This window comes from Aotus nancymaae, unplaced genomic scaffold, assembly GCF_030222135.1.
Source record: "Aotus nancymaae isolate 86718 unplaced genomic scaffold, 86718_ANA_hifiasm-v0.15.2.pri h1tg000003l, whole genome shotgun sequence".
In the NCBI taxonomy this organism is placed as follows: domain Eukaryota; kingdom Metazoa; phylum Chordata; class Mammalia; order Primates; family Aotidae; genus Aotus; species Aotus nancymaae.
In genome coordinates this window covers 654838-667236 of record NW_026988414.1, presented here as the reverse complement: position 1 = coordinate 667236, position 12399 = coordinate 654838, and the positions used below count along the sequence as shown (strand labels likewise).

Below are 12399 nucleotides of genomic sequence, written 5' to 3'. Positions count from 1 at the left end.
CATCCCCATGCCCGGCTATTTTTGTATTTTTAGTAGAGATGGGATTTCACCATGTTGGCCAGGCTAATATCAAACTCCTGATCCGCCTGTCTTGGCCTCCCAAAGTGCTGGGATTACAGGCGTGAGCCGCTGCGCCCATCCTGCTTCTTACTATTTAAAGGGCTCCTATTCCACATTCTTATAAAAGGAAAATGCCCTTAAGCTGCAGTCTGCTAATTGAATACCTCTTATATACACATGTAGGCACATACCTAAGTGCTGGGAACAAGAGACACAAAAGTGAAACAAACAAAATAGACACAGTGCCACTGCTCTTGGAAATGATTCTGCAGTTAATCCATATTTTCATTTACATGTTGAGATTGCTCAGTATTCCCAATTTTTTTCCTTTTCACCAGCCAAGAAGTAGTGCTTATCAGTATTCAAAAGGTTTGACTTTAAGGTACTCATAACAGCACTGTAAATTAACTAAACATCAATAGTGATGAAATCTATATACTTAATTTATGTATCCAAGGAATCTTCTGACCAAATTTCTTTTTTGTTGAAATAGAGTCTCACTCTGTCACCCAGGCTGGAGTGCAGTGGTGCAATATCAGCTCACTACAACTCTTTGCCTCCCAGGTTCAGGCAGTCCTCCTGCCTCAGCCTCTCGAGAAGCTGGGATTACAGCTTCTGTAATCCCAGTGTGCCACCACACCCAGCTAATTTTTGTATTTTTAGTAGAGATGGGGTTTCACCATGTTGCCTAGGCTGGTCTTGAACTCCTGACTTCAGGGGATCCACCTGCCTTGGTCTCCTAAAGTGCTGGGATTATAGGTTTAAGCCACTGCCCCCAGCCTCTTCTGACCAAATTTCTTGAAAAATGGCCTTAGTTCAAATTACTTTGCAGAACATTTAGTCTGTGAAGTGATCACTAATTTCAGGGCAGTGTAGGAAGGGACATCAAAGGTCTTGACTGTACATGTGCCCTTTGGGTCTGTTATTTCCTTTCTAGGAAATTATCTGAAGGAATAATCAGGGTTAGGCATGAAGGCTGATGTGCAGTAGTGTATTGAATCCCATGGGATAAAGGCAGTTAGGCAGTTTATGGTATGAGCAATGAACTGATCAACACACAGCTATTAGAAAGGTATAGACAGACACTTATGCTCAATGGCAAAGAGAAAGGAAAGTGCACACTTTTGCTCCAATGATATTATGTAAATGTACCTTCATGCTTCTAAATTGGAAGTTTATAGTCTTATGATTACAATACTTATCTCTGGCTTATGAGAAGTTAATTTTTAGGAAACTCCTTGACTACAGTAAGTTTTTGTATATTTCATTTACTGAAGTACAATTAACCTACAAGAAAAGACCTAAATCCTGTTTCTTTGGTTTGATTTTTGACAGTTATATACATCTGTGTCATTAGCATTTAAAACAGGAAGTCCTGCCTTTTTCTAATAGTCAAATCTTATTAGAATTTCAGTGGCTGCAACTCAGGTGCCACCTGTCCATCATTTGTGCTGTTGCAAGGTCTGCATGCAGCTTTACCCCTGAAGACCAGTGAGAAAGGGTCCCAGTGTTAAGAGCTTTTCACTCTGCATTTTGGCACTGTGGTTATGTAACTGGCAACCAGCAAGAAACTCAGAAATGGGTAAATATCCAAAAGAGATTTTTTTAGACATGCTTTTTTGTTTTGTTTTGACGGGGTCTGGCTCTCTTCCCTGGCTGGAGTACAGTGGTGTGATCTCGGCTCACTGCAGCCTGCTGGGTTCAAGTGATCCTTCCTGCCTCAGCCTCCTGAGTAGCTGGGACCATATAGGCATGTACCCACGCCCAGCTAATTTTTGTAATTTTTATTTTTGTAAATACAGGGTCTCACTGTATTGCCCAGGCTGATCTCAAGCTCCCAGGCTCATGCAGTCCCCCGTGTTGGCCCCCACAAAGTGCAGGAATTACAGGCATGAGCCACCGCACCTGGCTAGACATGCCTTTCTATATAAAGAGCACTTTGAAGCTTTATGTCTGACAGTGAATTTTATTTTCCTATGGCTCTTTCTATCCAGGGGTCCAGGGGTTTATGTATTTTTGTGCAGGCAGGAGTAGCAGTTTCCTGACCCAGGAATGGTCGGTGTGTGGCTTCCTGTTGCAGTTCATTAGCCGTGGAGGCCTTAGCTTGTGTGCCCGTCAGCAGTGATAGGAGTGTTTGCTGTGTGAGGTCGCAGTGCAGAGTGCTTTGCAAACATGGTTTCACCTTCACAATCCTAAGAGCTTGCTTTGTTGTCCCTATTTTAAAAACGAGGAAGTGAGGAAGTGAGGTGTGGAGAGTTGACATTTGGCCTAAACCGCATTCCACGTACAACGGAGGCCAGAGCAGGATTTGAATCCAGCTCTGTCTGTCACACACCTGCACTGCCTCTTGAAGGTGCTTGAGGATTGTGGGAGGAGAACTGATCCTGAAATGGAAGTGGTCCCTGTATCCCAGGTCTGGGACCTGCTGCCTTATCTCAGAGACGTTCTCTTGGCAGAAGTCCTCGATGAGCAGTGTGTTCCGGCAACAGTCCATTGAGGACAAGGAGGACAAACCCCCACCAAGGCAGAAGTTCATTCAGTCAGAGATGTCTGAGGCGGTGGAGCGAGCCCGAAAGCGCCGGGAAGAAGAGGAGCGCCGAGCCCGGGAAGAGAGGCTGGCTGCCTGTGCCGCCAAACTCAAGCAGCTGGACCAGAAGTGCAAGCAGGCGCGGAAGGCAGGTGATGCCCGGAAACAGGCAGAGAAGGAAGTGCCCCGGTCTCCAAGTGCTGAGAAGGCATCACCCCAGGAAAACGGCCCTGCTCTCCGCAAAGGTAAGAGCTGGGCCTTCTTCCCACCAAGTGGAAACCCTGGTCTGTTGTCATTGGCTTGTTACTTGCACCTGCCTTCCTCCTTAGCTAGCAGAACCTATGGTTTGTGACGAGATCGTACTGGGGAGCATCAGTTGTTAAAAGCATAGGCCTGGGTCATATGCCTGGGTCCTGATCCTATTTGAACTTCTTTTTTATAATTTCAACTGTTATTTTAGATTATTAAGGGTGTACATTGTGTGATGCTGAAGTTTGGGATATGAATGACCCTGTCACCCAGGTAGTGAGCATAGTATCCAGTAGGTAGTTTTTCAGCCCTTTCTCCTTCTCCCTCTGAACGTCTTAAACTAGCTGGTGAGCACCTCACCCCTCTGGAGCCTGTTTCTTTGTCTGTGAAATGGGATGAGTACATACCTGCCAGCATGCTGAAGGGTGTATAGCATGCTCCAGTTTCTGGGACATAGAAATATGCATCTGCTCACTGATGATACTCATTGTCACAATTATTATCACTATCCCTGCCCAACCAAAGTCAGAAGTGCCCCAGGACTTTAATAAAACCACAGATCCTTTAACCTAGAATAAAAAAATAAGCCCCCTTGCTTGGTAGAATACTTTTCCTGTTGTTGATTCTAAAAGAAATGGATCACATGGCCTTTTTTTTGCGGGGGGGTGATAGCGTCTCACTCTGTTGCCCAGGCTGGAGTGGTGGAATCTCGGCTCACTGCAACCTCCCCCTGCCAGGTTCAAGCTATTCTCTGGCCTCAGCCTCCAGAGCAGCTGGGATTACAGGCACGCGCCACCACGTCCAACTAATTTTTGTATTTTTAGTAGAGACAGGGTTTCATCATGTTGGTCAGGCTGGTTTGGAGCTCCAGACCTCAAGTGATCCACCCTCCTTGGCCTCCCATAGTGCTGGGATTATAGGCGTGAGCCACCGTGTCTGACTGTCATGGCCGTGTTTAAGAGTGATTAAACAGTGCTATATTAAGCAGAGTGTCGCAGTTTTAAAGAACATAATCAGCTGTTTTCTTTGTGATTCTTAAAAATAAACTCAGATCAGCTCTTGTTAGAAGACAAGGGGATGTTCGAAGCTCTGAAAGCTTCTCAGGTGATTGGTCACCTGAGAGTCCTAGTGCTCTTTTGGCCAGGGAACTCATCTCTAGTTTTCCTTCTGATCTCCTTTTATTAAAGGTTGAGTGAGGGCTGTGCTAGTCCTACGGCGAAGTTGCATTGAGCATTTTCTGCTTGTCAGGCACTGTTTTCAGTATATATCTATACTTAATTTAATTCTCACAGAAACCCTGGGAGTACGCATGGTGGTTATTCTTATTTGCAGATGAAGAAATGGCCAAGGAGAGCCTGGAAAATGTGCTCAGGTAGCACAGCCTTTCTGTTGTTTTTTGTTTTTTTTTTCTTTTTTAAAACAATTGTTTTTTATATCCTTGCCAGCAGGAAGTCATACACAGCCTTCCCATATGTTGGATTTCTGCTGTTCAGATGTTGGATATGTGAGCTGTCATCGAGTTCCTGGCTGTTCTCTATTTTATCAGCCCTTTTTTTTTCTTTTGAGATAGAGTCTTGCTCCATCACCCAGGCTGGAGTGCAATGGTGCAATCTGACTGCAACCTCTGCCTCCTGGGTTTATGCGATTCTCTCACCTCAACCTCCCATATAGCTGGGATTACAGGTGTGGACCCACCATGCCTGGCTGATTTTTGTATTTTTAGTAGAGATGGGGTTTCACCATGTTAGCCAGGCTGGTCTTGGACTCCTGACCTCAAGTGATCTGCCGCCTTGGCCTCCCAGAGTGCTGGGATCACAGGTGTAAGCCACCATGCCTGGCCTTATTAGTCATTTTTAATAAAATGTCTTTCTCCTGAAATCAGATTTCAGCTCTGCTGGTGACTGTGTGACCCTGGACATCATCGAACTTCTTGACTCTAGTGTCCTAGTCTGTAAGGTGACAGCAGGTGAAGCCTCCTCACGTGTGTTGTGGGAGTCCCTGAGCTCGTGCATGTGGCACATTTGGCGTAGGGCCAGGGTTCAGGGATGTGACTGTTCTAGCTGTAGAGTGTTCGTACCAACAGGAAGAAGTACTTGCTGGTAAACACTTGGTTGGCTGAGCTCCTGTGAGCTCACTGTGGTATTTCTCTTTTGGTATATTCTCTAGGCTCCCCAGAATTTCCTGCCCAGGAGACCCCCACCACGTTCCCAGAAGAGGCACCCACAGCATCCCCAGCAGTGGCACAGAGCAGCAGCAGTGAGGAAGAGGCCAGAGAGGCGGGGTCCCCTGCACAGGAGTTCAGCAAGTATCAGAAGTCCCTTCCTCCCCGATTCCAGCGCCAGCAGCAGCAGCAGCAGCAGCAGCAGCAGCAGCAGCAGCAGCAGGTAAACAGATGAGATGGTAAAAGCCTGTGATAGATGGGCCTGAGTGCCGAGTAGATGTCCCCCCACCATCCCCATGCCCACCTCCAACTTAGACCAGAACACCCCTTCTGTGCCCCCAAGAATAGAGAAGATGTCGGGAGTTGCACCTCAAAACTTGTGACCTTGGTAGATCAGCCCCTGGCTGTTATTTATGTCTCCAGGTGGTGGAGGTCCCATGTTGTGGTTTATTGACCTTGTTTTCTAATATTGGAAAGGAACCTATTTCGTGCTGTATGTAGTGAACTCCATTTTTCTTATGTGCAGGGTGGTTGCTTATTTCAGAGGAGTACACCTTGGACATTCCTTAGAGGACAGTGGGTCCCACCCTGGGGTCCTCCCAAGGTGTAAGGGAGGCCTGTGAGTTAAGAGCTGTCAGAGAGAGGCATGCCACCTTTGGGTTAAGGACATAGGTTTGGAAGTTTCAAGTTGCACAGTTTGGGCTCCCTTCCTGATGGTGCTGCTGAACTAGTTGTGCATGGCCTTGGATGGGTCAGTCATGCCCCTCTCGCCCATATTTCTTCATGTGTAAACCAGGAAGAACGAATACCTGCCTTTCAACATGGCAGAGCATTTCGTGCCATAACGCCTATAAACTGGCTTATTAGTGTACCATTGTTGGCTTTTTATAAACTTTATTTTTTTCATGAACTTTATAAGGGAGCTACTTTTTGTCCTAAAGATCGTGTGAATAATGGTTGTAATTCCACCAATGTCTCCTAGTTCTGATAGTCTTGAAGCACTCATCAGCAATCATGCCTACTAGAGTAGTAATAAGTAAAGGAACCCAGTAGTCATTACTGAGAAATAGTACATTTTGGTGGGAAACTGAGATGATACATAGATGTTACTTAGTGCACACCCAGCAGCAAGGTGTGCAGTAAATTATTACTAAAGCTAACTGAAAATGTTTCAAAACGTGTGTGCCGTGGAGAAACAAACCAAAGTCTTAAGGCTTTTCCCAGTATCTCACTTAATTCCCTTTAAACTTCTCTCCCCAGCCTCTTCTCTCCTCTGGGTCCCTGGGAGCATTCCAGGCACTGCCTTTAATTGCTGTTAGAGCATGGTAGTGTAGGCAAGCACTGCACAGTTACTCATGTTCCTGGGGTATAGAATTACTGACTGGGGAGATCTCTAGAATTGTCCATGCCAAACCTAGCAGTGACAATTGCTCTGGGCAATTGAGGTGTGGAGGGAAGTGATGGGTAAGTCCTTCCTTAAGAATAGAAGGTTTGAAAGCACCAAGGCAGCCTGTCTGGTCATATTCCCTGGGGACCTAGGATCTAGACAGGATGAGGAGGTGGGAGATGGAGGCCCACAGCCTTCTCTGTGGACTGGGACAGTGAGTGACTCAAGTCTCTTGATTGATGAGCTATATTTATTGAGTGCTCTTAATAGGTGGTGGGAGCGCCAACAGAACTGTCCAGAGAATCAGCTGAGGATGTGCTAATAGACTGCCAGGAGGGTTGGTGGCCTTTTTGTTTGTGGAATGGAAGGGTGTGTGCTGGAGGCCACTTGGGTGTCCTCAGAGTGTGATGCAGCAGTGAGTCCTGGCCTCAAGGCCAATTCAGGGTTCCTTTAGAAATTAGTGCCCAAGATCACTGATGGGATAAGAAGCAGGGTCTGAAATCAGGCAAGGGCCTTGATTTTGAATAGTTCACTGATGCTTTCTCTTTACCGATTTGTGCAAATGTTCTGTATCCCAAGTGTGGTGCTGGGGGCAAGGGTGCACAGGGAGTCTCTTAGGGTTTGGTGAGGGTTGCCACCAGTAAAAACCATCGACTGCTGTGAGTACAACAAAAGAGCACTGGCTGTTCTGTGGGAATAGAGAACCAGGGACCTGGTCTAGTCTGGGGGTCATGACAGGCTTCCTAGAGGATGTGTTTAAGCTGGAAACCTGCATTTAGGGATGGAGGAAAGAGGTGCTTACCTAGGGGCCCCAGTGTGTTCCCATGGCCTGAAGTGGGTGGCAGGGATATATGGAGCAGAAAGCGGAGGGACAGTTGTGCAAGGCAAAGCTAGAGAAGCAGACTGGGCAAGGCCACACGGGACCCAGCCCTCATCCTAACCCCACAGGTCACGAGTAGCCTGATAGGATTTGGGCTGTCAGTCGGAGAACAGTGGAGAACAACTGAAGGGTCTTTTGAGCTAGGGGTCAACATATTGGGGGTGGGGTGTCTGTGTGAAAAGATCATCCTAGTTGCGGATGGAGATGGATTGAAGGGGCCAGGAGGGAGCAGGGAAGGGATGCTGACTCCCCTCAGGTGGTAGCTGCAGAAGGGGAGAAGTGGCCAGCGTCCAGACATTCTGTGGGAGGCTGCTGGTGGGTTCCAGGAGTGTCTGATCTAAGTGAAAACCTAGCCTGTCTCGTGTAGCACGGGTGCAGATGGGCCTCCATTGTGATAGTGATATGGCTGTCCACCGGCCTTGGACAGGGACCTCAGCTTGCAAGCTGTAACACACTGGGGGGGCTCCCCCTTGAGCAGCTGCCCATCCCTCCCCTCCTTGGTCTTCTGTTTTGGGTGAACTTTCTGTGCTGCCTGCTGGAAAGCTGGAAGGGCGTGTGTTAGGTAGCATCTCTGCCCCCTGCCGTACCTGCCTGACCAAGTCTCTCTTTCTGCCTGGGCAGGAGCAACTATACAAGATGCAGCACTGGCAGCCAGTGTACCCGCCACCCTCCCACCCCCAACGCACCTTTTACCCACACCACCCCCAGATGCTGGGCTTCGATCCCAGGTGGATGATGATGCCTTCCTACATGGACCCGCGCATCACGCCCACTCGGACCCCAGTGGACTTCTACCCCTCTGCCCTGCATCCCTCAGGTAAGCACTGTGGTCTAACGGTTCATACCTGTAGCACCCAGGATAGTGCAGTGGTCAAGGGTGTCATCTCAACACACCTGGATTTTGGTCTGGTTCTTTGTCAAGTACACGACTTGTCTGAGTTTCAAAGTACTCACTTGCAAAGTGTAGGTACAATGATGGTTCTTTCATAAAGAATTTTTGGGCAAGTCATGAACATCATGTATCATAAATTGCTTTAATTAATTTTGGATTTCTGCTGTGTCGTTTTGTCCCTCTTCTCATTCTTAACATTCTTTGTGCTTTTTCTTTTTTCCTTGATTAATCTTTCACAAGGTTTGTCTAGTGCCTTTTTAAAATCAGTTTTTGGGTTTCTTCATTCCTCTGTCTTATTTGGGTTTTCTTTTAATAATGTCTGCTTTTTCTTTTATTAGCGCCTTTAAAATATTATATGCTTAGTTTATTAATTTTTGGCTTTTATGGCTCTCTTTGTGGTGTTAATTTCTAATGTAGCTGCTTTTTGGTCAGATAATATGGTCTATGTGACATAGACCAGGGGTCAGCAGACTTCAACAAATGACTAGATAATAAGTCTTTTAGGCCTTGATCAAGTAGTCAGTTTTGGTGGTGTAGGACGAAAGCGGCCACAAACAATCAATGGTAAGTGAATGAGCATGGTTGTTTCTCCATAAAACATTACTTGTAAAAACAGCAGCAGGCTGAGTTTTGTTTAATGGCTGTAATTGCTGACCAAATCCTGACTTAGGTTGCTTGACATTTGTTGGATTTCATCTGTAGCCTCTTACATGGAGATTCTTTTTTAACATTCTACATTTGCCAGAAAAGGTTGTATTCTCTGGTTGGATATAGTCCATTAAATTGAGCATGCTAATTGTATTGTGCAAATATCTTCATCATTGTAAGTTTTTATCCCTTTGACCAGTTAATAAAAAGTGTTTTAAAATGTCCCACTATGATTATGGATTTGTCAGATCTTCTTTGGGAGTCTTTCAGTTTTTGCTTTGTCTATCTGGAGGCATACCTGTTCCTTCTATCCTTATGTAGCACTCTTGTTATCATTGTGCCTTCTATCTTTATTGTCTACTTTGTCTGATAGTAATATAATTATTCTAGTTTTCTGTTGATTAGTACTTATTTGAAGTCTTATGTTCCAATTTTTACTGTTAGCCTCTTTGAGCCTTGATTTTTGGGGAGTGTATTTTTGTATCTACAAGATGTGTGTGGTTTTACCAGTCTGAAAGCCTATGACTTTCAATTGTAAAAGTTGGTCCCTTTAGATTTATTGGGATTATTATCATTTGAGACAGAGTCTTAGTCTGTCGCACAGGTTAGAATGCAGTGGTGCTATTTCAGCTCACTGCATCCTCCGCCTCCCGGGTTCAAGCAGTTCTCCTGCCTCAGCCTCCCAAGTAGCTGGGATTACAGGTTCCCACCACCATGCCCAGCTAATTTTTGTGTTTTTTTGTTTTTGAAACAGGGTCTCACTCTCTCTGTCACCCAGGCAGGAGTGCAGTGGTGTGATCTTGGCTCACTGTCACCTCTGCCTCCCAGGTTCAGGTGATTCTCCTGCCTTTATCTCTGGAGTAGCTGGGATTACAGGCACTCGCCAGCATGCCCGGCTGATTTTTTCGTATTTTTAGTAGAGACGGGATTTTACTATGTTGGCTAAGCTGGTCTCAAACTCCTGACCTCAAGTGATCTGCGTGCTTTGGCCTCCCAAAGTGTTGGGATTACAGGCATGAACCACCTTGCCTGGCCTTATTGGGATTATTATATTTAGATTTTCCAACCATAATATTTTGTGCATTCCACTTTTACTTTCTATGCCTTTTCTTTTCATTCTTGCCTTTTCTCGGTCCTATTCTTGTTTTTCTTTTCCTTCATCATTTCATTTCTATATGTTAGTGGTTACATGAAAATTCTGACATGCACCTTCAACTAAGCAAAGCATAATCAGTATCTTTACCCTTTGCCTGAAATTTGATTACCACCTCCATCAGTCTTGTGGTCTTGGCTTTGTATTTCAGTTCGTTCTTGTTTTTATGCCCATCAAATAGGTGTGTGTGTGTGTGTGTGTGTGTGTGTGTGTTTCCCATGTCATCTAGGCTAGAAAGCAGTGGCGTGATCTCGGCTCACTGCAACTTCTGCCTCCAGGGTTCAAGCGATTCACCTGAGTAGCTGGGATTACAGGTGTGTGCCACCATGCCCAGCTAATTTTTGTATTTTCAGAAGAGACAGGGTTTCCCCATGTTGGCCAGGCTGGTGTCAAACTCCTGACCTCAGGTGATCTGCCTCCTCAGCCTCCCAAAGTGCTGGGATTACAGGCGTGAGCCACCACACCTGGCCTATTTTTGTTTTTTAATCCAGTCTGTGATCGTTCAGATGTGCCTATATACTCACCAGTTTTCTTACTGCTTTTTCCTTGTTTTATCTTTTTTCTTCCCTCTGGGATTCATTTTACTACTTCACCAAGAACATTCTTTGTGCTCTTCAGTTCCTGTTTGTTTGTTTGTTTGTTTGTTTGTTTGTTTGAAACTGAGTCACACTCTGTCACGCAGGCTGGAGTGCAGTTGCGTAATTTCAATTCACTGCACCCTCCGCCCTCCTGAATTCAAGCGATTCTCCTGCCTCAGCCTCCTGAGTAGCTGAGACTACAGACGCTCGCCACCATGCTTGGCTAATTTTTGTATTCTTAGTAGAGACAGGGTTTCACCATATTGGCCAGGCTGGTCTCAAACTCCTTACCTCGTGATCTGCCCACCTCGGCCTCCCAAAGTGTTGGGTTTACTGGTGTGAGCCACTGTATCTGGCCACGTTTTTCAGTTCTTAAAGGTTTTGGCAATAGATTATCTATTGCCAAAAAGTCTGTGTCTAAAAAGTCTTTATATCACCCTGAATGCTAGTGTAGCTGGGTATAGAATTCTGGATTGACTGTTGTTTTCTTTCAGTACTGTGAAGGTGAGTTTTCTTTTTCGAGACAGAGTCTTACTCTCTCACCTAGTCTGGAGTGTAGTGGCACGATTTCAGCTCACTGAAGCCTCTACCTCCTAGGCTCAGGTGATCCTCCTGCCTTAGCCTCCTGAGTAGCTGAGGTTATAGGTGAATACCACCATGCCTGGCTAATTCCATTTCTTTTGACTCCTCTTGCTGCTGAAATGGAAACAGTAGAGTATCATTTTTGGATACTCAGTTTTCTCTCTGGGTACTTTAAAAATCTTCTCTTTGTCTTTGGTGTCCTATATTTCTGTCTCAATGTGTGGTGTCTAGGCGTACATCTATATTTTATTCTGCTTAATATTCATTATGCTTGAATCTAAAAATGTTTGTCTTTAATCACTTTTGGAAATTTTACTTCTAATTATCACTTCAAATATTGCCACTTCCTCATTCTTTCTAGGGCTTCCATTAGGTTTATTTTGAACATTCTCATTCTGTTTCCCAAGTGTCTTAGAAAATATGAAAGATAGGTTCTCTCTGTGTTGGCCTTCTGAGAAATTGCCTCAGGGCTGTTTTCCAATTATCTCCCCTGCTGTGTCTTACCTGCTTTCTAATGTTCCCAACAGGCTTTTAATTTTTGTAACTGTATAAAAAATATACACACACACACACACACACACACACACACACACTCTCACACACACTCCTCCCCCTGCTTTTTTTTTTGGGAGACACAATCTTGCTCTGTCTCCCAGGCCAGAGAGTGCAGTGGCACAGTGCAACTTCTGCCTTCTGAGTTCAAACGATTCTCCTGCCTCAGCCTCCTGAGTAGCTGGGATTATAGGCCTGCACCACCAAACCCAGCTAATTCTTATATTTTTAGTAGATACAGGGTTTGACCATGTTGGCTAGGCTGATCTCGAACTCCTGGTCTCAAGTGATCTTCCTGCCTTTGGCTCCCAAAGTGCTGGGATTACAGGCATGAGCCACTGCTCCTGGCCCAATGACTATATATTTTTATTACTCGAGTTTGTTGAGCAAATCTCATTTTTTCTTAAGTTTTTAACTCCTCCTTTTATGCTTTTAATGATTTAAAAGATAATTTTCTGGTATTTAACAGATTGTTCTGTTAATTGAAGTTCTTGGGGAGGCATCTAATCCTGTGGGGTCACCATCAACTCGTGGTGGGTTACCTTTCCCATATGTTCTGATAATTTGGGACTGCGAACTCAGTTTCAATAGCATTTTATCTGTGGTGATCCGGGATTGTTCAGACTGAGGCTGTGTTCCTTCAAAGTGTTTTTGTTTCCTTCTGACAGCCTAGAATCACCTTTTATATTAACTTAGGAGGTTTCTGGACCATTTAGGGAGGTAGAAATCT

General features: G+C 45.3%; 1 protein-coding gene across 11 annotated transcripts in view; it reads left to right on the top strand.

Annotated features, from left to right (window-relative positions):
- The window catches only part of PRRC2B (proline rich coiled-coil 2B), a 118466-nt gene that overhangs the window by 82098 nt on the left and 23969 nt on the right, over positions 1-12399 (top strand). For 8 of the 11 annotated variants that reach the window (XM_064376899.1, XM_064376890.1, XM_064376881.1 and 5 more), the window contains 3 exons: positions 2517-2832; positions 5003-5220; positions 7886-8081. In XM_064376899.1, the coding sequence (XP_064232969.1) occupies positions 2517-2832; positions 5003-5220; positions 7886-8081 (730 nt within the window). The remainder of the gene's footprint in view (positions 1-2516; positions 2833-5002; positions 5221-7885; positions 8082-12399) is intronic. The other 3 variants (XM_064376891.1, XM_064376906.1, XM_064376894.1) reach the window with 3 other exon arrangements.